Raw genomic sequence first — 26713 nt, 5'->3', positions numbered from 1 at the left:
AGACAGACAGCAGCTAGAAAACACTTCGAAACGAATGTCTCTGTGTTGCAACGTGCAACTGGTGTAGCAAGAATATTTCTTTATTTTTGTTGTTGTTATTGTCACAACTAGCTTATTGCATGCAAAAATTTGTTTTTTTTTTTAATTTTTCTTGCATTCACTTGCTGTTCATTTTCGTTGCTGCAACATCCTTTGTCTCGTTGCGTGGTGCCGTCATTCACTCACTCTCACTTGCTCCATGCCGATACAAAACACAGTTTTAATTTCGTAATTATTCGGACACGAGCATGCTCTAACGGTAGATATAAATATATCTATAAGTGTATGTGCAACATGCAATAAAGGGCATGAAAACCACAAGTGGCATGCAACAGCTACAAATTAAAGTTGTGGAAAATATATGTAAAGCAACAACAACAAAAAAAAATACAAATTAAAGTCAAGTTTTATTGCAATAATTCTTCCAACAACAAAAAAGCTGAGAATGATATTTTTCCTTTTAAGAATTTTTGTATGGTGACGTCACACATATTTTGGAGAAAGATGGTGTGACTAGTTTTCTCTTGTTAAAAGTATGCTCTGTATTAGTCCTAAGATACTCCTTTCAAGGTGAAAATAATTTATACGAACCACTCTGTATCAATATTTAGCTTTTCGGCACTGAAAAAGGACACAGCAATACAAATCTGAACCACGAGATACGATATTTCGACTCATGGATGAAATGAGAGTGAAAGAGATTGAGGTTTTCTTCATCCTTAATTACTTAAATAGACAAAAATGTCCATAGAAAATTTGAAAACTGTCTGTACTACTTAAAAATTTTCCATATAGATCCCAGTTCTGGCCCATCAGTGAACTCTGCTCATTGGCTTATCACTAGCTTGTACACAGCAATGTTTTTTTTCATCCATTAGTCCATAACTCTTTTTTCAGATTTTTTTCCTTCATCTATAATCACCTTCACCGTTCCACCACCTTTAGCCGTCCGCAACTTTCACCTGCCTGCAACGCTTTCCCTTCATATAAATGTCATGAATTGGTTTGCAACTTTTATAACAGCTGTCAACGCATATTTTCCCCAAAAAAAAAAGTGCTCGAGTACAAGGCAGGGTTGCAATTGCATGACAGCGTATGCAGATTTCCTTGAAGCTGCGTTTGCTTTTGCTTTTGCAGCGCTGGTAGCTATTTTACGCAAAGAAGTAATGCAATAATCTTGTGCATGTCACTGAGTGCGTACCGTAACTCCAGCCCCACCATATTTCTAGTAATTCAAAAACTTTAAAAATCTTGTATATAATTTTGACAGTGATTTTTTAGCTTTTGCCGTTGCGACGTCTACCTTGTTGTTGTTGTTGTTGCAGTGCGTTGAGTTAGTGTCATCTGCAGATGCCATATCCACCAACGCGTAGCGTTAACTTTTCTTGCAACTGTCTCGTGTTGCAAGGAAATTGAGTTTTCATAAATTTTTCGGAGGAGCTTTTGGCAGTTAGAGGGGTAGTGTGGTTGACTGTGGACTTGATTTATTTTCTATATTTTTTTTATATTTTTATTTATATATTTCGTATAGTTTATAGACTTATTTCATAATTAAAATGCTGAAAAAAAATTATAGAATTCATAAAATGTTGTGAACAAGATAAAGCCTTTAATTGCCACGTACATTGTTGAGAAAATATCTGATTTTTGATTGAGTGATTGAATGAATCGATTGATGAGTCAGTAATGCAGCTTTTTTTTCGATGATTGCTGACATTGTCGCGTAATCATCCGGTTTTCGTCGATATTCTCTCGCTAATTTACATTTATGCTATTAAATTTTTATCTGTCAAGCTGGCTGTCATAGTTTTGTCACATATATTGTCAACCTAAATGTATTCTGATATTATCACGCGAATATTCAATCCGATTTTTAACAACAGACCCATTAATCTTGAATGTGGAGTATATTTTTTATACGAAAATTAATATATTTCTCTTTAATCACATCTCAAGTCTTATTATGTCATAGCTGTCATTTGTCATGAGCAAAAATTTAGCAAAAGTTGTCAACAACTAAGTAAAACCCACAAGGAAACGATAACCTAAAGGGTATAAGTACCTAAACTAAACATTTTCCTTATAGAAATCCTTGAATATAAGATACAGAAAATGTAAAGGAAATCAAAGAAAATCAAATTCTTACTCTTCCTTAGATAAATGTACCCCTGTTAACTTTCCCCTAATTGACCAAAGTAAAAAGTTTACTGCAAACTTGCTTTTCCGCTCCATGTTACCCTGAACAGCGCAATCGAAGACGCTTAAGTGCCGTTATCCCACTAAGTAGGTCTGTTAACTTAACGAAAGACTGTCCAAACAACAATATTTCTCCTGCTGTTAAAATTTATTTCTATAACAGAAATTATTTATATAAATAGCAGTCCATGTAATCTACAGCGTCTGAAGGTATTTAACCTTTAAAAGTCAACAGGAAGTCAGACGTTAACACTCGTTAAGTGAAATGTTGCATAAATACCTGAGCATAACATATCCAAATATATTAACAACAAACATATAGATAAACTTAACGAAAATATGCTGCAAGAGAGCGCGCTGCACCACTCAGCGCTGCTAACAGAGCGCGCTGTGAGCGCCAATGTTTATATGCCGAGAGCGTGCATATGTTGTTTGCCGGCACATGCGCGCTGTTGTTGACCACCCGCACAAGCTGCTGCCGCGGCCAGAATATGCCTCAGCAGCAGCGCTAACTGCTGCGTTGACTACTCGCCAACTTGCCAACTAGTCGCTGGCGCTCCAATTGAGTAATTTGCTATTTGGTGTGCTATGCAGATTAGCGCTGCACAAGTTTACGTTTATTGAGAGATTATGCGCATACGCACTTTTGACGCTGCAAGCGTTAGGAAACAGCGGGCCACTGAGTTGGAAAACAATGAGCGCGCGTTCGACCAGTGCCGCCCTGGGGCCAAAAACATGAAGTTTGTAAGCTTTGCTGCATGTACAGTGAGCGCGCATTGACTTAGTGGAGCGCAAGTTTACTAACAAACGTTGTGCTCTGCGTTACTGCAACGCACCACTGAGGTGCTGCAGCTTAGCGCTGATAACAATGCGTGCGCTTGAATGTATGGCATGCAGCAGCGCTTTAGCTTTATAGCACTTGCTAATCAGCGCGCTCTCATTATTGTCCTGCCAACAGCAGCAGCAGCAATAAACTCATACATACCAGCTGCCTAGCGGATTTTGCAGCGCGCTTGCTGACTTCCACTTCCGCTTGCTAGCATAGGCAACCTTTCGTTCAGTCTGCACACAAACACTCAAGCAAACATAGAAACTGTTCGCGCTACATGCGTGAGCGCGCTCCAGTACTCCCAGTACAGAGTTATGCGTGCGCTCACCCCAACTCTTTTCATTATACGAGTGCGCGCTCTCTTGCTCAATTGTGTATATCAGCTCGCTAGCGCGCGCTCTGCTGCCGACGTCGCCGCTGTGCGCTTTGGCTCGCCTGCCTGCTGCTGGCTGGCTGAACTGGACTGGTTTGTCACCAGCGATACACACTCAAATTCAGTCTCTAAAGGTCGCTCGCTCTAATGAAATCGTTGGGAAATTACGTGCGGATACCGGACGGAATTAGCGCTTGTATATATACGCCGTGCAATAACGTTAGCTCGTGTGCTGCTGCACAACACACACGACGTGGAAAAAAATAAGAAAAATATTTTCTGATTCGAGCAAAAGCCAGTCGATACGAAACGCGCGAGTGCTGAAGTGCAAGAAAATAGTATTGAATAAATTCCAGCTAGAAAATAGCAATACAAATACAAAGCAACGAAATTTGTGTGTAAAAGCAAACGAAAATAGTAAATCAAATAGCAAAATTGGCAAGTAATAGTTGTGTGAGTTTGTGTAGCAAATCACATTGAAATCACGAATTTAGCCGAAAAAAATCAATGTGCAAACACTTGCAAACATAGTGGTGAGTGGAAAATTGGAAAATTCTGTGTTGTGTTATTGAGCAAGAAGAAATGTCGAAATTGTTTGAAAATTCGCTATTTAAGTGCCAGCAGTAGTTGTACTACAAATCGCTGTGGCTGTGAGGCTGTGCAAGCGGCAAGCAGGCTAGTCAGCGTTTACTGCCGGCAGCAGAACTCGCTAAAAGCATTAAGAAAATACTCACGCTCGCACCTAAACGCACACGCACAGTCACACGAACGTAGCGTAGGCAGCAACGAATGCGTGTATGCAAACGAACGCGAAACTTTGTGATTTATCCAACCTACGCGCTGAGATTTGCAGATTTGTTTATTTGTTTATCAAATCGTCTAATGGGAGTGTTTAAGGCACGCCGTGAAAAAGGAGTGTGAATGGCAAATGGTTAGTTTTTTTAGTAAATATTTGGTTGAACCGAATTTTTTTTGAGTGAATTTGGGAAGACAGAAGTGCAGTAGTAAATACAAAATATTGTGAAACGCCCAAAAAATTAGTAAAGTGTTGAGGCAATATGAAAGAAAATCATGAGAGGACTGGACTTTAAGATTCACTTACAATTGGAATCTATTCACTTGGTGACTAAGTAAGCGGATGCTGATAAGCTTAAGTGCCGCAAATACTTTAAGCGATACCAAAAACAAGTGGAGGCATGATATGAAGCAAAGAGGAGTGAAGAAATATTAAAAAAATAGAAAATCAGAAAAATACTGAAAGCCTCCAAGAAATTCAGGAGTATCACAATCATTAAAAGTGAGGACTATAAAAATGAAAAGTCAAATACTTTAACTTTTCACAGCAAACTTCCTTTATATCTCTGAATATAAGTATATAAAACCAGCTCCACCGGAAAGCAAGCAAGTAAAACGCTTTGCTAGCGCAAAAGTTCTTCAAGCAAAAATTGCAATCGCTGAAGTAGAAATAAAACTTTGAGCCGCACGCAAACCAGGCAAGGCAAAACCTTCCAAAAAAAAGAAAGCATTAAACGTTGGTTGGGAAAGCCTTTCGGCTGTGTGGAATTTATGACCGAGGCGGTCAATGGGAAAAACGGATTTAATGCGTAAAGTAGCGAAAAAGACGCCAAAAGGCCGCAACTTACGCAAAGCTGCTGTAAAAAAAATAGCAACAACAAGCGGCCGCGATAGAAGGCAAATGAAATAAAATATATAGGCAAAGCCCTCAATATACTGTATGTATGGTGCAAGTTGGCTAAAGGCACTTTAAATAAATTTTATTGCCAGCCTTAGGGTATAGAAGCAAGGGTATCGCGGTAGGCAAACAAGGAGAAGGCGCAGCTTATATGGAAAATAAAATGTTTTAAAGCAGAGTCATTTGCGTTTAATGCAGAAAACTCAAAATATTGGTTGGAAAAATTAGAAAAAAAAAATGAAAATTTAATTTACTAAGAGAGACAGTGAAATTGACTTATGAAAAAAGTTTAATATTATATAAAAAAATGATAAAAATTTTAAACTTCTACGCAAATTCAAGAAATGCAATAATTTAATATAATATAAAAAAATAATAAAAATTTGAAACTTCTTCGCAAATTAAAAAACAGCTCAAATGCAAAAAAAAATTAAAAACTTTGAAAAAAATAAAAAAAAAAATATTTGAAAAATTAAGTGTCTCGAAAAAGGGTTTACAAATAATTATAGAACAAAAAAAATTTAGTTACTATACTAATTTCAAAAATACTCAATGGAAATTTTAGAAAATTGAATACTTGAAATTTGTATGCGGCTTCAAAGAAATATTTGTTTTTGAAAGACTTGAAAAAAATATATTAAAAATAAAATTAAACTCAATTAAGATTTTTTTTTGGAAATTTTATAAATTTCAAAATAACTAAACTCGTTTTTTTTTAATTTTAAATTCTTGATTGACTAAAAATAATACCAAAAACAAAAAATAAGATATGTTAGACTTTAAAAATATGTTTCACGAGTTCAGTTTCCGCATTAATTTTTTTCTGAAATATGTATCAGACAAGATTTTGGTAGAAAATTGATCAAACTATATTTCTGAAGCACATACAAAATTTTAAAATCTGCAAAAAGGTCAAAATCAAGCTGTAGTGCAAAGTTTTCAAAATTTCTAGCCTAAAAAGTTTATGTTTTGAAAATTTTGATGCAAGTTTCGATTGCCGGATTTATATACAGTTAAATGTATTCAATTTGAAGCAAATAAAAAAATAGTAAAAAATTAATTTCAAAATTCCATACTTACAGTTAGTGATTTTTAAAGTACTACGCACACATTCAACGAAGAGAAGCCATTTTAAAGTGTTAAAAATTAATAAAGGACTGTGTTAAAACAAAAAAAGTAAAAATAATAAAATTTTAAAAAGAAGAAGCAGAATAAAACAGTGAAAAAGTAATAACGAAACAACGAAGTGCTGAAAAAAAGTTACAAAACAACCACAATGTGCAAACAACAAAAATGTTAAAAGTTAGCGAAATTTCGCAAGCAAAACAAAAATTTAACAACAAAACTTTCTAAGGAAATCCAACAAACAAACAAATTAAAGAAACAGCAATCAAGCAAACAACCAACCACCCAACATACAAACAGCGGTAGCAACGCTTACTTCTTTCTACTTCTACTTCTTCGTCCCGCTGTTTGTATAAAAAGCCATCAAAATTAAGTTCTCAAAGCAAAATCATCACGCATACCGTCACACCGAGAACATCTACGACGGTGGCACCGACACTGACGACGACGAATGCCCGTTGGAGTCCACCACGATGAATCCGTATGAATATGAAACGACACTGGACTGTCGCGATGTGGATACACGCGCCGTCAGCGGTGGTGGCGGCGGCGGCGGCGGCGGCGGTGGTCTAAATGGTGGCGGTGGTATAGCTGGTGGCATGATGAGTCTGCGTCACAATCCAACATCGACACATTCACATCAGAATACGTTGCAACATCAGAATCAACAGAATTTACAATTGCAACAGCAACATCAACTGCAACAACAGCAATCACCATACGATTATGAATATCAACATTTGCCACATCGCGCTGGTGAATTGGCCGCAGCAGCAGCAGCAGCAGCGGCAGCGAACAACAGCGTTGGAATGTCAACGGCACAGCGTAATACACACGGCAGACCAGGCAAGTAGTTGAAGTGATTTTTTTCTTTAAATTATTATATTTTTTTTGACTGGGAAATGTTTAAAATAGTGGTTCAAAGCTGTGACTTCAACTATGACTAGATTGTCTTTTATAGGCATTTGCCTCTTATTTATTCTGTCTAGCTCAAGCTGAGTACATTTCATTAAAAATTGTATCAAGTACTTGCAACAAACAGCTGTGTTGCATGTTCTGAAGATGCAACATTTTTTCTTGAGGCATACTTTTAGGCGAAAATTGTATTAAATTTTAATTTTTGTTAAAATTATTGAGATTTGGCGGTGTTATGCCTTAAATAACGGCATTTTGACACAAGTATACCCTCAACTCTCCATATAATTTATGTTCTAAACTTAAATTATATGCTATACCCGCATAATCTCCAACTCTTCCTGCTTAATTTTCGCACTATTTGTTTTGATTTTTCTCTACTACTCTTGCTATCCTACTAGATAATAGTCTGGAACTAGCAGCCGCACGTAGCTGTAGTGTCTAATAAAACACGTCCTGTCTCACACACACACAGACTCGCTCCAAGGCAGGTAGACAAGGTCTGTCTGCAGTAGATTCACTCTCTAACACTTGCAACGCAGCAACTACTCCACTACATTTATATATAGTAGATATATATACACTCTCGAGTACGGTTTTAATCAGCGTTGATACCGTTGATACCAACAGAACACTAACAACAACACCAACAACGTTTGGCTTTTACAAACGCCACCGTTTGTTACACAGTGTTGACCTCTTCACTTAATTGGCCTGTTGTGGCGGGCACATGATTGCAAACCACATAAATACAAAAACACAAACACACATACAAGTGTCTATAAACCCAAAGGTGTTGCTGCAGTGTGTCCTGCCATATTTCTCACCAGTGCCATTTGCCATGCAGCTTGCTGTTGTACGTGTCCGCATGCCAACCTGTCTGCTTGTACACTCATTCGTTCGGCACCTTTGTCGGGACGCTCGCCATGCACATTGTTGTCCTTTTTTGCGCAGTCTTCAATACTTCAAGTGGTCTTTGTTCGCGCTTTTGTTTCATTTATATTTATTTATTTGCACCATTTTGGTGTTTTTGGCTCGTTTGTGCGCGCTTTTGTTTGCCTTTTAAGTGTGTTGCAACACACACAAATCAAAATTAATAATAGTAATATGTGATAATGTGGCAAATATTATGCTTTGTTCGAGCGTAAGTGGACTAAGCGATGAGTTGAGTGAATGTAAATATGAGGAAATTTGTGTTTTTTAAAGCAATTTAAATTTTTCAAAAAAAAAAAAATAAAAAAAAAAATTTATATATTTTTCAATTTTCCAAAAATAAAGAAATGCACCCTGAATTATTTTTAATATTTTTAAAAAATAAAATAAAATATTTTGGAATTTTTTTTAAATTTTTTTAAATAATTTTTTTTTTGGATTTTTTGAATATTTTTAGAAAAAAAATTTTAAAATTAAAATTGCATAATATTTACTTTAAAAATCACAACTGAATTTAAATTTCGTATTTTTTGCATTTCTCTTTTCAATTTGTTCGATTTTTCTTCCACTTTTACTGTTATTTTAATATATGCAGTTGCATTGAATTCTAATTTTCGTTTTCCTGCCTTGCTTTTGTCACAATAAGCATGCATTTTTAAATAATTCACAGAAAATCAAAGCATTTTCTATTTTTATTGCATTCATAAACATTTTCATTAATTATTCTACTGCCTATACTGGATATGAGTACATAAATATATGCATGTGCATATATATAAGTCATCAGAATTTAATTTTTTAATATTTCTGCGCTTTTACTCATGAATAAAGCTTTCACTGTTCAGTTTAAAAATTTAAAAAATCATTTTTATGACAAATTTTGTGTTATTTCTACCCAAAAAATTTGCTTCTATCAACTTTTTTAGTGTTTCCTTTTCATTAATTAACAATTTTTATTTTTTTATAAAATATAAATTAATTTTTTACTAATTTTTGACACAACCACTTAACCTTAAATTTTTTAAAAAATTTAAATTTTTTTCTTTTTTATAATTTTTTTCTCATTTTTATTCCTCTCCAATATTCAACTTCATTCTATCTCCCCTTCTATTTCACATTTCCAACACTTCTCCATATTAAATTTCATATTTCCACCTACAACAGCAGAAAAAGGTACACTATTCTCGGCTTGCCACAAACATCTGTGTTTGCGTGCGTTGCATGTTGTCATATGATACGCGTAGCGGCCGTATGCAATGTTGCATTGCAAGAGAATGCATGGAACTACAGAAAAAAAGCAGCTGAGTCAATATTTGACTGAGCTGACAGTCAGCGTGGCTCGTATTCGAACGTAATTCAACAACAATGCGCATGAAATTTGAGAAAAATTAGTTGTTATAAGAAAACCGATTTTTTTTTTCTTAAATTAAACCGTGAAATTTTTGGGAATTAAGTGAATAGTGAGTCAGGCAAAATTTTAGGCTGAATAAAAAATAAATTACTCTTGAATTTTATAAAATTTCGAGTGATTTTAGCACAAAAATAGATTTTTAATTCTTTTTTAATATTCATTTTGGACAATTTAAAAAAATTAAATTTTAACAAGGAAAATTTTATTTTTTTTAATTGAAAATAAAAAAAAACAAAATTTTTTTTTTATTCTTATTATTTTTTTTTCATAAAATTCCGATCCATGATCGATACCACAACTACCTTAAATTTTCGTGTATGTAAAACACCAACTAATTTATTCATCAATAATTCACAATACACAAATATTCAATATTATATTATATGTTAACCCCTCGCATCGTCTTGTTTGCAACCCTGCAGTTATAAATCCCAACATTTCACACCCCTTTGCACTAACTAATACCACCAGCAGCCGATTTGCGCTTAATTAAAAAGTCATCAGACCGCCACTGACTCTCGCTACTTGAGTCAGCAGTTGAACTGCGAAGTAGTGTACGGAAGACGCGCTGAAAATTAGCTGAAAATCCGAGAATTTATGCTTATCTCACTTTTGTACAAATTTTGCGTTTTGCATAAATTAAAATCTATAGAAAACTCGATATATATATATACTGTAGCTTGCAACAACCCTATGAATGTTAGAAAATGTATATGTTGCAAGCTTAAAGCGCTTGCCATAACTCACCCCTGGCTACTTGAACAACAGTGAAAGGCTAAAGCCATGATGAGTAGAAATAATGTAGTACACGACGATGATGATGATGATGATGATGATGATGAATATGATGAGTTTGTGTGTTGATGATCCTAAAGACTACTAAGCTCACAGTCAAAAATCGCTTCCAATTCAGTAAATCTCAAATGCACAAAAATGCCCTCACGCAGCCACGCTCTCAAATGTGTGTAGAAAAAATAGCAACTTCCAAAATAAATCCCAAAAAACTTTTTTATTTCACAATTAAGCCGCTCAGGGTCCAGTCACGGTCAAAGCTTGCTATTGTAGGCAAGTAAATGTTCATTTGTATGTTTGCCCGAGTGTCTATTACCGAAAATTTTTGCTCGATTGAAAGAATTAGCCAGCTGAGCGCTTGATGGCTGCCACCAAACTGAACTTTATACAACTAACGGTATATAGTGACTGCTTGCCGAAATATTTTCGATTTCAGTTGCTTTTGTGTGTTGTTGTTGCCATTGTTTTCGTACTTTAAATTGTGATTTTTCCAGTTGGCTGCACCAACAACAACACACACATACATACAGAGGGCGCCCATCAGACAAAAAGGCCATATCAAAAAATCCAAAAAAAAATTATTATATAACAAAATCGTACTAAAAAGCGGCAGCAGCCAGCAAACAATGTCGACTTTAGACAACAACAACAACAAAACACAACACAGCCTCATTATGTGGCGACAATGCACCCCGAGTTGAAGCATATATGTATGTCTGTGAGCCGCAGGACAATGCGTCCGATGTGAAAGTGTTGCCCGGGCGAAAGGGGAGAATGTGCGCAGAAAAGTCAAACATTTCATTATTTGCTTTATTAATAACGCGCTGTTGCAGCTGCGGCGGTTACACATATGTGCAACGTGCAACATGGCGCTTGTAGTAGGTAAAGGAGAGACAGCAAAGTAATAGCTGCAAATTTTCAGCATTTTTCGGACAGTTAGGTTGACTACGCGGCGGTGGAGACAGCCTTCAAGATGTCAATGAAGAGCAAAAGTTGATGTTAATAAGCGATGTTGCATGTACACTTGCCACCAATAACCGTTTACTTTTATTTTTCACTGCCTCATCTTCATCAACATTTCATTCTGCGCTTTCATGTAGTCTGCTCTCACTATATCCTTTAACATTTTGTCTCACTCCGCCTCACCTCATCATACTATATATCAACGTCTCCTTCAGCATCACCGCTTCTTCAAATTGTCTCGCGTAAGACGTAAAATCCTGTAAGACGACTGAAATCGCCCGCGGCAAGTCGCTTACATCAATGTTTTTTAATTTTTTTTCTGCGCCGCATTGACAAATTTGCCAGTCGCCGCTGTGTGTCACATAGCAATTTACCACCGCGTTACGCCGCGCACAGCTCTTCATCCTGCCTGCCAGCGCGCGCATTTTCATTTTCTTTCAGCCGAAAATGAGTATTCTTTTCAACCTACAGCTGCTGGAACTGCTTAACTGCGCCTTTCCTCCTTCCCTCCTCCTTATCCTGTATGCGCGCCTTGCGTTTGCTTAAGCCTTGAGGACAAATTTTTCAATTGTCGGTAAAAGACACCCATTCATTATGCCTGCGCTGCGCTTGCTTTCTTTCTCTCACTTTTTCATAGCATTTTCGCTGTAATATAAATTCGCACAAAATCTGCACAAAAAAGATTGCAATTAACGAATCCACACAAGCGTCTTCGGCGCGTCACTGCCGATTCTTTTGTGATCGCGTTCAATTGGCGTCTGAGAAAATTGAATTTAACCTGCTGTGCGGCTCGAGTAGACAGGCGCACAAGCAGTGCAAGGCTTGTATGATAGGATTTTCCTGTACAATCAACAACTCGTTGGCACTTTCTTTTACAGATTTTCACGACGTTTTTGACCTTTTTCTGTTTCCTTTTTTCTCTTGTATATTTTTACTCTTTATTTTGTGTTGCTTATTTTGTATTTCTTATTATAATCACACACAAACAAACAAACGACGAAAGAACCTTGCAAGTGAAAGCAATCAGCTTTAACTTTGACAGCCAAATTTGACAAGTCGGATTTTCGATGAATTTCGCCAACAAAAAAGGACGTCGGACTTATGACAAGCCAAACAGGCGGCTACAAAAGCAACCTTTAGCAGCAGTCTCAGCAGCGTCAATCTGGCTAACGAAAATGCGCATTGTTACGGCTAAACTGATTAGTTTGAAGTGTGTCCCTTTTCTTACTTTTTTTTTGTTTTTTTTTTTTCAAAATGTTTTTCCTCATATTTTTTGATTGAACATCCCTTTCACGCTGCTGTCCGGCTTACCTTTCATTTGCTGTTGTTGTTGTTTCTTCTCTTATTGCATTGTTAAAGGAAATTAGGTTAGATTACATGGATTGTGTAGGTACTTTGTAGGTCCTCTGCCTCTGCTTGCGCTTAAAGGTTCAAAAAAGAGTTATTAAGATGATCTTTTTGATATGTCATGGCATTTGAGTGAGTGCATTGACTTAAAAAAAAGCGTACTGACAGCTCAGCTGTCAAAATATGAGCGTACAAATTGGTACACGAGCGCAATTCAGGTCAAAAACAGCTTAAATTGCTTTAGTTCTTTAGTTAGCTGGCATTGCGTAAGCGTTTTGCTTGAAGTTAGCTGTTATGAAGTTGGATTTTGAAGAATTGTTGAGATAGAGAAAAGAGAGAGTCATAAGCTGACTAATTATAAGATTTGTTGTTGTTTGGATTTCAAATTTGACTGACTGTTTCTTGGTTAGATTGGATAATTGTCATATTAATATAAGAACAATATATTTCTATGAAAGATCTGTCATTTTTACAACAACTATTTTGAAATTATTCATTTAAGTCAGGCAGCATTGAAGAATTTCGAAATATTTTCGAACGACATAACCTCGCTAGGGACCATACTTGTTCTATGCGTGACCTATTGGCCTACCAGACTAACCCAACCTCAAAATTTTGGATTTTCTCTTACATAGCTGCTCTCTTTGTATAAAAAGTTTGCATTTTCTTAAGTTTAATGAAATTTAAGATTATTTTTTTTTATCAATTTTGAGTTTCAAAACTGCCTTCCTCACCCTCTATATTTGACATTCAAATCAAAAGAGCGCACCCCCAAAAACTCGAAGCTAATAAATTAGTTTGAATTCGAGTCTCCAATAAGAAATGAAACAGACGAAAGAATTGACGCCCATCCCCCGCAATCCGAAACGACACAAAGCAATTGAAACGTGAAAAACAACAACGTAGAATACGCAACTACAACTGTAAAACCGAGTACGAAAACAAGAAACGAAGCGACGCGACAGACAAAATCGAGCAGCTGAACTTGAAATGCTGCAAAGACAAAACACAGCGCGCTGACTGACGCTGGAAAAAAGGCAATAAATTTACAAACTCAATGCAATAAATTTGGCAAAATACGCAACAACGACAACAACAGCAAACAGTTACCAAATACAGTTACAAAGCGAATCGAACAAAATGAGGCGCAGAGGCACAAGCAACACTTAACAAAAGCACGGCACACGATAAAACGAAAGCCAGGGACGCAATGTGTCAAATTGAAAAAAAGAAAACAAAAAACAAAAACAAAAAAATATATGCAAACAACAACAAAGCGTAACTTCCGCAATAACTGCCGCTGAAGCGTACAAAAGTCGAAATAAAATAATAAAAACAGAAATTAAGCGAACCAACACATATCCACATTTTATAAAAACAAAACAACAATAACAAGCTTGCCACCTTACAAAGGCGCAGCAATGAAAATTTGTTGCCAAAAAGAAAAATTCAACAAAAATAAAAACAAAAAAAAATCGCATAAAAATCTCGTTACGCTCGTAAATTTCAGCCAAAAACGTATAGCCACACTCAAAGCCATCGCCAGCGAGCAATATAAAAACACTTTGAAAATAAAATAAGCGCACAAATTTACAACATAAAAAGCGAGTTGCCCCCTACCGCCGCCGCCGCCGCCGCCGCACCTGACGCTGCGTACAACACAACACTAAAGCCACAAGCCACACATTTGTTTGGCACTTTGGCGGCCAGCTAAATTAGATGGCAGTATGCGATTTTATTGTCGAAAATTGAGGCAAAAAAAAAACACAAATAACAACAACTACATCAAAGTATTAAACAGGCAACATGAGGCGGAAGAAGCAGCAGTAGCCGTAAGAAACAAATTGTTTGGAGCGCAAGTGAAGCGCGTTGTGGCAAGCACACAATTTGTGGCAATATGCAAATATGATTTACATATATATTTATTTTTTTTCCATATGTGTCTGTAAATATAAATGTCTGTATGTACGTCAGGCTCCACTATGTATATGTAGCACCCTCGCTCCACACACTCACCAAATATTTGGCCACATGAGTCCATAAAAGTTGCTGCGGTAGGCAGCCAAGAGAATATTACATCAATAAAAGTGAGCAAAAAAACAAAAAAAAAAAACAATAACAACAGCAATTACAACAAAATATGCGCGCAACATTAGCAAGTGGTAAGTGGCAAGTGCGCGCCACATAGTGTTGCCTTAAAAATAAATTTTGTAAAAATTGCGAACAATAATATTAAGAGACTGCATACGTATGCCTGCGCGCGGTAGCGCACCTAATACAACACTTAACAACGCCTGGCGTACACACCTCAGCACGTCAGCTTTGTGGCAACATACGCATTGTGGCTGCAAATGGCTACCGCGCGCTGCACAATTGGCAAAAGTAACGGGGCAATGAGCACAGCTGCTGGGCTAACTTACGCGCCAGCTGCCCTTGAGCAATGGCTGTGTGTGCTCCACTACAATAACATAATAGCAACAACAACAAGCGCGCTTGGTAATTTCGTACATTTGCTTACAGCGCGTAGTTGCCGCGCGCACTCGTGTGTTTGTATGTATGTGCGCGCGCTGCGCGATTTTTAATACGCAAACGCCACTTCACACCTCATAAAAGTCAGTCGGAGTGGCAATTGCTTGCGCGCCACACCGGCAAGCATCCGTTTTGGCGTACATGTTGCCACCTGCGTTGGCCCACCTACTTGCTTCCTGTGTATATACTGACGCGCGGTAATATTTCGCCGCGCAATTTGCGTCACTTATATTGGCTGCTTTGTTTAGTTTAGATATTTCATTTGTTATTTGTTTATTTTCAGCGCTTTTATTTCAATTTACATTCCGCCACTCTTCTTCCTTTCTATTGCTTGCTGTAAAATTCATTTTCACTGCGCGCATAATTCAATACAATATAAATTTTACATTTTACTTGCTGCCAACAAACACTCTCGCTTACTCATGCAGTCCAATACGCCAAGGTCACCTTCTGCGCGCCCCTAAATTTCATGCGCATTCAGCGCCTTCAACCGCGTGCGCTTACAATTCACAACGCCACATTGTTTGTGCCCCCTCTGCGCTCGCGCTCGCGCTCCGCCTTCTCATTTTGGCATTTCGTTGTTTGCATATTGCGCGCGCGATTAGTTTACAACGCTAACGGCATTTGTTTTGTTATTTCAGCTTAATTTATGACCCATAATGCCAGCAATCGTTGCCACTTTTCGTTGATGCCAGACCGCACTACTCAAAGCAATCATGCTACACCCACACGCGCTCAGACAACTAACAACTTGCAACCAGCTGAAACATTCCGCCGAGTTACTGTTGCAATTAAATCATGAAAAGTTTTACAAAAAAAAAAAAAGAAATTTCCCAATTTCCACGCTTACTTTGCAAAATCCTTCGCCTGTTATTGCTTGCCGCGCACCTTCGCCGCATAAATTTTGTTCACTAACTTAGCTGCTGGCGTTGGCTGGCTGACTGCATGATTTTCCAAACAACAACAACATTAATTTTCTAAACAAAAACAACCATTTGGTAAACTTTAATCGAAGAAGCGTTCATAAATAATTTTCGCCGCTATTTTTAGACAATTCGCTCGCTGTCGATTCAGTTTAGCGGAGGGCGCGCGCGGTTGTGTGTGGATACTGTTTATTGCTTTTGCGTTGATTACCTTCTATGCATCAATGAAAGTGAGTCATTCATTACTTTTGCCTTCTTTTTCTGAGTTTTTATTAAACAACAATAATTGAATTGCGGCGAAACGCTTCGTGGAAGTGCGCATTGCAATTGGGTGAGGTCATTATTTGTGGCATGCATTGCAAATGATTGATTGCAGGCGCGTTTGTTGTGGCTGGAATTCGAAAATGTGTAGATTTTATGCGCATATTAAGAAAATTTTGGTTTAAATAAGCCATTTTAGAGGAACTTATGGTACTTTTCTATATAAAAATGATCCTTCTTCACGTCTTTTTTATTAGAGTTGTCTTAAAAACCCTTTGTTATTATCTTAAAAGGTAGAAACTACTACTATACTATTTGTAGTTAGAGTAAAGCTGAAATTGTATTGTATTAGTTACTGTTTGAAAGTGTTTCACAAGTTCAGTTGACGAATTTTGTTATTATTTGTTGGATTTCCGACTCCAAAACTCATTCGAATAATTGGTGAGACTTTGCTCTAAGTTTTTGCTAGATTTACTTGATAAAATTACTAGTTTTTCGACCGGAAATGTTATCGAAGCCATTTTACCTCGAACGCTGATGAAATTTTCCTTCCTTGACCTGAAAAATACTTAAACTTCTCAACCTCGTATTTCAAATTGCATTAACACTGCTCTCCTTCAAAAGGACACTTCCTCATCTCACAATTCTGTCATTGCTGACATATGTCAAATGAAATGTTATACTTAGCTCAAAGCGATCTAAAGCAGTTTCGTTGTAACTTAATTTACATAGACAATACAGAAAGTGAAATATTAAAATATCTATTTTATTATAATATACGTACTTTAGCATGTCTAGCACACATGTGCCGCTGACATTTGTCAAATGTTTGCCATTTTTGGAACTGCAGCAGGTGTGAAAGAAAGAAAGTGTTAGAGGCCTTAAGCGCCAACAAACTTGCCATAAAATTTTGTCAACAATGTATTTTTGCAAACCTGCGAGAGTGTCCAGTTTGCTTGTCAACCCATGTCAATTAGGTAAGGCAAGTATACTGTATATGGATACAGATATACCTATGTATATGAGAGTATATATGGTAGACAGTATTCTAATTTTTTTGCATAGCAAATTTTGTTACGAAATAGCTTAAGCGGTCCAACAAATATTATATTTGCCTCAGCAATCAACCATTCAAGCCTTTGCGCACGTGATTTGCATACTTAAAGCGACATAAAATGAAATTAAAATGCCATAAAGCAAACTAGAAATTTTATACTTTTGCATTAAATTATTTTCTGGCATTGTTTATATTTTTAAACGTAAAATTTTTTTTATTTATTTTACAAAAGCAACACTGTGTTAATATATTTTGGGGCAAAACCGCAACAAATCTACTCTGCACCAACGAAAAAATTCTTCATTTTGTCATTTTTATTGCTTTAGAAAAGTAATAAAATTATTTTTTTTGCTACATAAGTGGCGTCCACACACTGTGTGACCACTAGCCTTGCCAGCTCCACAGCACTGCCACTTTTATCGCAAGATTTTCGTTTAAATTCCTATCACTCTACGCTTCCCTCAACTCAACAACTTTCATTGTTCTTTTATTATGGACTCGCATGCTTGTCAAATAAAAATAAAATTTCTTATCAAAAAATTGAAGTGGCCGCTGTGGAATGACGGAAGTAGGATAAAGTATAAATCTACACATTTGAGTAGTTTTCTAAGAGGGTAAACTCGTAAAAGCAAATCTCTATGCGCGCGCCAGAGAGAGATAACATCAGTAGAGTTTAGAGTGCATAGTAAAAATGGAGCTTAGCAAGCGCTTGTGGCACAAACAAGTGCTGCATGATGACAAATTTGTGTTTTGATTTTTATTGTTGGTGTTAGTTTAAGTATACACATAGAGAAGTGCAACAAATTGTGAAAGTAGCGCGTAAGAGTGTGGGTTAAATGGAGATGGTCATTCTGGGGTAAATAAAACTGAAAATCACCAAAGCTTTAGCGCAGTTTTATGATATGCGCTTTTAGCTTTTGTTTTAGAAAGCATGTGGGTTTAAATTTTGCAATCAAAGATTTGTATATGATGCGTAGAGGCCCCAAAGACCATAGCGCTCTTGGTTTGCTTTCATAATTTAAAGGAAAATACTTCATGTAACTCATTTAAAGAGAATTATATGTATGCTGATAGATACACACTGTCATAAACAGTCTAATAACCAATCATTTCATTCAATCACATCTGTAATTCTCAACTGGTTTATAAAAATCAATAAATCAGCTTTATTTTCATAATTTCTTACGAGTTCGATTAAAAATGAAACAAATTTGTAAATATATTAGCAAAATTGCATCGTTAGCTCTATTCAGGCACCTTACGCCCCCTCTGAGTATGCTTAGGCATGAAATTTGGCAACATTGCAACTTGCGAACAGCAAAATCGCGTCACCTTCTGCAGTTGTCATAAAATCTCAGCGTTGCGCACTGAATAGACACAAAATCACAGTTGCTACTTTACTTGCTCTACAAAGAATACGAAATTGCGACTTATTGCGCAACTGACAGCTGTCAAAACTATGCTACGTAAGGCGTCAAAACGCACTACGCACGCCACGCGAAAAAGTGCAAGCAACGCAGAAAGGTAAAAAAAAGTTGAAATGAAATGAAAATCGACAGTAGTAAAAATCTACGCAAATCAAAGCTATACTTGACATTTATTTTTATATTTTTTTATATTTTATATTTTCATGTGTGTCAGTTTAGTGATAAAATTGTCGTAAATGAAAGAAAAACGGTCACTTATGTTGCACATATAGAAAAACTGACAGTTGTGGCACCCCTGGGTAGACAAAGTAAAGAAGCGAGGCACTCACATGAAGCGAAGGGCGCATCTCCGCGCACACACTTTGTTGCAACGTTTGCATAGCGGAAGTGCGGCATGTTGCACGTCAGTGCGCACGGGAAAATGTCACAAAAACACACACACTCACATTAAACTCTGAAAAATGGCAATCGCCAAGTGCAAGTATACTATGCAACATAGTTATAAAAATAAAATTTATTAACAACACCAAGTCCAATCAACCAGCAAATGCCATTAGCAGTTGTTGCATAACCTAACCTGCGCTTGTATGTGCCACAAAATGCAGTCATTCCCGAGAATTTCATAGGAAAACATGTAAAGCGCGCTAATCGACTATAAACTATGCGCCATTACAACTGCGCTACAAAGGCAAAATGTTACACATAAAATACTTACAATCAATTTGTTGTTGTTGTTTTCAGCTAATGTTGCACGCAGTAACCCTATAAAAAATGCAGTGTATTGACCTGACCTGCTCTAATTCACTGTTTTCCTTACTTTCAACTCACTGCCATGTAACCATGCATTGTTGTTGTTGTCATGTAGCAAAGTAAAAATTCTTGGGAACTCACAAAAAACAACAAAACAAACATATTATAAAGAGATTAGGTAATTCAGCATTTATCTTGCCAGCAGCAGCCTCCCTGTAAGATTGCATCCTCACAACCTTTATCGCTTCACTAAACATTTCTCATACTCAGTATTCCGTTGCGTGGCATTCATGTTGTTGTGACATTAAATATGCGTCAGCGCAGCTGATGGTGTCATTAATGTCATTTGTATGTGTGTATGTGTGTGTGCATATATTGAGGTTATATGTGGCTCATTCAGGGTCTTCATGCATTTCCTTTGCACTAAACAGCCTCCATCGCTTATTGTTGTTGTTGTTTTTGTTATTTTGATATAGCGCATTTTGTAAACGAAATTATCCATTAAGTCCATATTACGTTTTGTATGCTGCGCCTCAAAGACAAAATTATGAAAGGAGACACACGAAAACAAAAAATATTCGAAAAGGAGTTGCCAGCCCACGTACAAAATTAGTGTGACCTTTACATTAAATATGTGTGATTTATGAGCATCCTTTTGTTTGACTGTGTGTCTCTCTCTCTGTGTGTAGTGGAATTGGTAATTTCTTTATTATGATTATAAGCAGACATATGCAGTTGTGAGATCCTTTTTAGTCTGATTTGAGTGTTGTACCCCCATACATTTACCGTCATATTTTAAATTGTGTATTTGTGAACATATGTTCAACTTTTAATAAACGCGTTATGTGGCAATTTAGTTTCTTAATAGCGTCGTTTAATACAAAATGACAGTCGGTCACCTTTTGTGCCGACGAACAAGTGATAATTTGTGTCAAAATGATTTGTGTAAGCTTTTTGATGGCTTGAAGTTGTTAGTGTGACTTTTGTGTGGCATTTTGAGCGTTCTTTGGCTGTTTTGGGGGACTCTACACAGCAATTTAATGAAAGAATGGTCTAATTGTAGACAAAATACAACTATAAGCTCTATAATTATCATTTAATATGAAATAACGGTACTTGGTTTCAAAAAAATTGTCTAAGTTTCTAAATTAAACTCCAATATCAACGATATGTTCACAACTAAGCACTAAAATTCTAAATAACGGTACATGTTTTCGAAATTATAAATCTAAATTACTGAACTAACCTCAAATATCAGCGATATATTGTCAATAAGATCCTCGAGTCTCCAAAATTATAAATATCGGTACTTGGTTTCGAAAAAATATGTTTAAAATACTGAACTAACCTCAAATATCAGCGATATATGCTCAATAAGATCCTCGAGTCTCCAAAATTATAAATAACGGTACTTGGTTTCGAAAAAATATATCTAAGGTTCCGAACTATCGTCGAAAAACAACGATATTACCTCAACAAATATTCTAAAGTCTCCAAATTCTAAATTACGGTACTTGGTTTCGAAAAAAATATATCTAAGCTTTGAACTAACCTCAAATATCAAGGGTATATTCTCAACTAAGTTCCTCTAGTCTCTAAAATTCTAAATAACGGTACATGGTTTTAAAAAAATATGTCTAAGATTCTGAACTAACCTCAAATATTAATGATATATTCTGAACTATGGTTCTCCGCTCCACAAATTATAACTAACGGTACTTTGTTTCGAAAAAATTTACCTAAATTTCTGAAAAAATCTCAAAAATCTGCGATATCTTCACAACTAAGATATTCTAGGCTCCAAAATTATAACTAACGGCACTTGGTTTCGAAAAAATATGTCTAAAATACTGAACTAACCTGAAATATCAACAATATGTGGATAGATATCTGCTCCAGTAAGACTCTCCAGTCTCCAAATTCTTTTTTAATCAAATATTTCTCCAATTTTCTTAAATTAATTTCTATTGTTTTCACTTCACACTGTGTTCTATTCTAAATTCTTCGTTTCTCGCGCGCTTTGATCCTTTTCGCTCTCACCTACTTGTTAATTACTTCACATACACAATGCTTCTTGTTGAACTTGAACTTTGTGTGCATTTTTTTCCTCAGCTCATTGCTGCCACACAACATATAATTAATGACTGCTACTACTGTTGTTCAACAATATGCGCCTTCACATACCGCTCACGTTACACCGTTATGCCTTCACACGCAGTTCATTGCACTAGAATGCTCATTAATAAATCACAAATCGCACCGCCACCGTTGAAAATTGTCGAAAAATAAACGAACTGCCGAAGGAGTATCACACAAAATAACTGTCGTTGTACAACAAGCTCATTAAAAATGTGTTGGAAAAAATATTATGGAGCTCAAAAAAAAAAAAAAAAAACTACAAATTGTACATAAATTGTTAATTAAATTTCAATCAAAAATTTGTGTTTAAATTTTCCACGCGTGCGCTGCTAATCAGCGAGGAAAAATCATTAATTTTTGACGAGTAGACACACATAGGTAATAATTTAGCGGGGAATACTATTGGTGTTAAATGAAAAATGGGAAAATTTTTAGTTTTAAATTAGGGAAATTTGAGCGGTGTTTAATTTTTTTATGATATTTAGGCATGACTAGTTTGTAACTAGTTACATTTGACACTAGTTGGTAACTAGTTGTTTGAAAAATACAAATTTATCGAAATCATGATTTTTACAACTTAAGAAGCTGTTTACAAACTAGTCCGAAAAATACTAGTTCGTAACTAGTTGTTTCGAAAATTTTTAGAATTGAAACTAGCTTTCAATAAATATTTGTTTTGTTATTTAATCACAACAAAGCTTGTTCTATAACTTCACTGGCCTCACTTTTGCTTATTCTCCTCAAGCATAATCTTACCCTGAAATAGTAAAATAAATAGCAACAAATTAGTTTCTTCTTTAATTTCTCAGAAGCGGCTTAAAAAAGTTCAAAGCCACAGATGCCGCAGCAGCTCAAATCAAAGAAATGAGATTAGTTGCTGCACAGCGCGGCTTATTCAAATACTTTACCTTTACGTCATCAGTTGCCCCGCAGCACTGACGGAGGGTAGGTCAAGCAACTGCAGCACAACAAAGCTAAGTTTCAACTACACACACACACACGCACAGAACAGCGTGAAAAGATAATGAAGCAACACTTGCTTTCCAAGCGGCAGAGAGCGCGTACATTGAACTGCCGGCAATGCAACGCTGACTACCTGCTGTGTTTTGAGACCAAGCGCTCAATGTCTATTATGAGCGTGCAACAAGCATATATTTCAAGCGTTGCCTTTTCATTTAGCATGCCACACTACACATATAACTATTTTCAGTGCCTGTAATCTCTCAGAACAGACTATTTCCGCGGGTGCCACAAACACCTGCGACAATGGCTTTTGACAAAAAATGGAAAAAATAATTAAAATAGAAATGCGTTATGCATAAAAAATATAAGCTGAAACAACAACAACAAACATTTCCTGCAGTGATTTGAAGTGGTAATATGAAGTAGGCAAAACAGCAACACGGAAGCACAGTCGCTTCTGCAGGACGACAAAGGACATGCCACAAACACACACAGAGGGTGTTGAATAGTGCCTGTGGCTATGCATACGTTCAGCTCTACTAATACCCGAGCAGGAGCGGAGGCAGGCTGTTTGCTGCGCTAAAGACAGGCTGCTACCGGAGTTGTGTATGCGCCCTTTCATTAGCAGCAGGAGCAACAGCCGGCGTGGGTGGGCTTACTCACGTGCATTCAACTATATTTCGCTCTAAAAACACGACATTCGATATGCGTGTGTTTTGTGTACATAAAAAAATATTTGCTTAATATTAAGCTTATATGCCTGCAATGGAGGTAATACGATGCGTTGCCCCAAAAAAGTGTAAAGAAACAGCATGAAAAAGTGTGATTATTAAGCATATAGTGCTGGAAGTTGAATGATATGCGCACTATTGAAATTTTTTTGAAGCTAAAAATCTGAAATTAGAAAAGATTCGAACAAAAAAAAATTTCGAATAAGGAAAAAATTTCGAACAAAAAAATTTCGAACATGAAAAAATTTTCAAAGAAAAAATTTCGAACATAAAAAAATTTTCTACAAAAAAAACTGTCTTTAAACAGAAAAAAATTTGGAACAAAAAATTTTCGAACATAAAAAATTTTCAAAGAAAAAATTTCGAACTTAAAAAAATTTTCGAACAAAAAAGTTTTCTACAAAAAACTTTCTTTAAACAGAAACAAATTTCAAACAAAAAATTTTTGAACATAAAAAATTCGAATAAAATAATTTCGCACAAGAAAAAATTGGAAAAAATGTGTCAAATAGTAACCTGAAAAAGCATTACCGCTTCACCCCCACCTCTCTTCACACGTATATTGACTTGTAAAATAATATTATTTCAGTTATTTATCATAGTTGTCGTTTTTTTGACGCCATTAACCGTTTCATACACTCCCCGCCCATTAAGCTTTAGTACGACTTCCCAGCCATCAGCAAATGCATTAAAAAACACATACTTTGCTTTAATGTGCAAAAATTTCATCAAATAATTCGTTTGCCTTCAACGTTTTTTTGTCGCCGCCGCCGCCGCCTTTACTAGAGCTCTTTACCACTTAGTGCGTTTTTTGTGTGTTTGGGTTACTTTGCGTAAGGCCATCAAAAACGAAATGGAATTTATGCACATCGTCTATCATAAAAACTTCCATTAACGCATTTTGCTACATTTGCACTCACACATTTGTTTCGCCATTTTTTTTTATGTGCGCTATGATTATTCTGATTTTTTGGGTCAACCCACGCTCGCCTCCGACGCTCCAGCACCGTTCAAATGCTCATACATATGTATTTGGTGTTTATATGAATATCGTAAATTATTTTGTTTGGTTGCCTTGACACCTACACACATACACTCATACAAAGAAAAGCAGGAAAAGGCGCTCGCAGGCACATCCTTGCCAGCTGTTGGTGTATGTGGAGCTGGTGCCTTGGTGTTGACTCTTTTTGTGTCAGCTTTTGCTGGAATTTCATTCTTATGTTATGATTGTTGAGTGTTTGGCTCTTAGAAATATATATATTCCGCATGCCATATGTCCTTTTAACAGCTGGCATTTGATGCTGAAAGTGCCTTTTTAGTATGCACCCTCTCTCAATTGACCAATAAGCTTTTACCACTGTCCACTTCATACATATGTATATACATATATTAGTGTATGGATTCCTAACACTACTCCTTGCAGCTTCGTTTTTCGCTTTGCATTTTCGTATATTTCGTGACTCACTTAATTTTTTTAGATTTTTCTCACAGTTTCTACTCTCAGCTATACTTACCCCAAACTCCTAAATACACTGTATAAATTTCTCATACCATTTTTCTTATCAAATTCATTCTTTCTCCTTCTTTTATCTTCCACGTTGTGTCGCCAAATTTACCTTTGCACCGCATTTCGCTCCTACATACTTTAACCGCATATCTTGTCGCTCACCCTCCGCTCCTTTCGGCATATATATACTCCTTTTTCTCACCGCCTTTCATTGCCATTTCCTTGTTCCTCTAAAGCATCGTCACTTTCCGTACGCCACCTCCACACATTTGCTGTGTAATGTCAGCAGCTATTTACTGTTACTGTTTTCGGCGTTGCCAACCAGCTGAGAGGCCCACATATCTACCGACATGCAACTCTACGAGTATGTCGCTACGTTGCCAGGCGCTCTCCTCTTGTTATCATCTTCAGCGCAATGCTGTTGTGTTGTTGTGTCGCTTAATGTGGATTTGATGCATAAACAGTTTTTATTTACTTTTTCAAGCTTTTAATCTGGAATTTGCTGTTAATGCTTGTTAAGCGGAAATGTGGTGAAATTTTTGCAGATTAACTTTTGGCATGGCGGTTGACGTTTGGTGATTCTCGGCGACGCGTGCTGAAATTGAAGTGTGCGATAAGTTTGGGATTTAGGATTTATGAAATTCCGGGAAATATTAGAATTAAGCTCTAAAAAATATGAGATTTCAGTTTCAAGAATGTCTTCAACTCAAGTTTAGCTTTGGTTGCTTAATCAATTTTCTCGGAATTGCTTGCCAATAACTCTCCATTTGACCATGTGAATTATTTCCAAGACTTAGGGCTTCCTAATTTACTTTTATTTAACTTTTTCGTTAAAAAAATGCATTAAAATCTATCACAAGTTATTATATCACTCATTTCGTCTCTCTGTTGAGGTTTCTCCAGTAGCCCTTCGTTAGAGAACCAGCTACTTATTTCTGGTTTTTTATGAAAATCATTCTATTTTCCTTTAATTTAAGCAAGTTAATCAGCACAGTGTCTTTTACCAACATTTATTATAAATTTTGAGTATATTTCGTTCGTTTTCAATTGTAATTCTCAACTGGTTTATATAAAAATTTAATATAAGCGATTCCATTAATTTTTTTAACAATTGTTAGCATTTTAAGCACATTTTCAGTTGTTGTTGTTGTAAATAACTGCATAAATATATATAATTTCCAATTTTCGCAAAAAATATATAAAAATTTACCTTAAAAAAATTTCCACACAAATTCAACTGCCTCTTCCGCTTACAAAGCCACAACACGCGCTGCCCACATTTTCACTACACTTTTACAACAAACATTTTATCAGTCAATACGTGCTTGTTATGTTCCACAACACATTTTTTAACTGTTGTTGACTAATTTTTACTGAACTTTGACACTGCAGACAATTAATCATTTGTGTGCGGCAACATGCCAGCGACACTGACCGAAGTTCCGTTTGGATGAATGTGGCACACACACTACCATATATACACATATTTAAAAGCAGTGTATGTGTGCTATAAACACTTTTTCACGCCACATAATGCAAACGTGGCAACGCTGGCAACACAAAACAATGCCGAAACCGCCTGCGGAGGAACTCACTTTCGGAAAACAAACTATTGAACTGGTGACCTATATATAGCGGCAAGCGGAAGTGAGCAAAAACCATGCACAACGGTACGAAAATGTCGTTGTGTGTGTGTGAGTGCTCCTGCCACTAAGAGTGGGTGGCAAGCGCGACTCGTTGACCTCATAAATTTGTAAATGCGAGCGAAACAAAAGCGCTCACAAACATATAAGCGAGTGAATGAAAAATA

The 26713-nt window shown here is 36.4% G+C and overlaps 1 protein-coding gene across 4 annotated transcripts in view; it reads left to right on the top strand.

Moving 5' to 3' along the window:
• Positions 1 to 3276: 3276 nt before the first annotated feature.
• LOC105220773 (teneurin-m) overlaps positions 3277 to 26713 on the top strand; it is a 319151-nt gene continuing 295714 nt past the window's right edge. The window contains exons 1-2 of one of the 4 annotated variants that reach the window (XM_029043495.2): positions 3277 to 4368; positions 6213 to 7101. In XM_029043495.2, coding sequence (XP_028899328.2) covers positions 6729 to 7101 — 373 coding nt within the window. In that variant the 5' untranslated portion in view covers positions 3277 to 4368; positions 6213 to 6728. The remainder of the gene's footprint in view (positions 4369 to 6212; positions 7102 to 26713) is intronic. The other 3 variants (XM_029043513.2, XM_054229535.1, XM_011197278.3) reach the window with 3 other exon arrangements.

This window comes from Zeugodacus cucurbitae, chromosome 4 (assembly GCF_028554725.1).
Source record: "Zeugodacus cucurbitae isolate PBARC_wt_2022May chromosome 4, idZeuCucr1.2, whole genome shotgun sequence".
NCBI classification, from domain to species: Eukaryota; Metazoa; Arthropoda; class Insecta; order Diptera; family Tephritidae; genus Zeugodacus; species Zeugodacus cucurbitae.
Note: the sequence above shows the minus strand (reverse complement) of the source record. Positions and strands in the feature narration are given on the sequence as shown.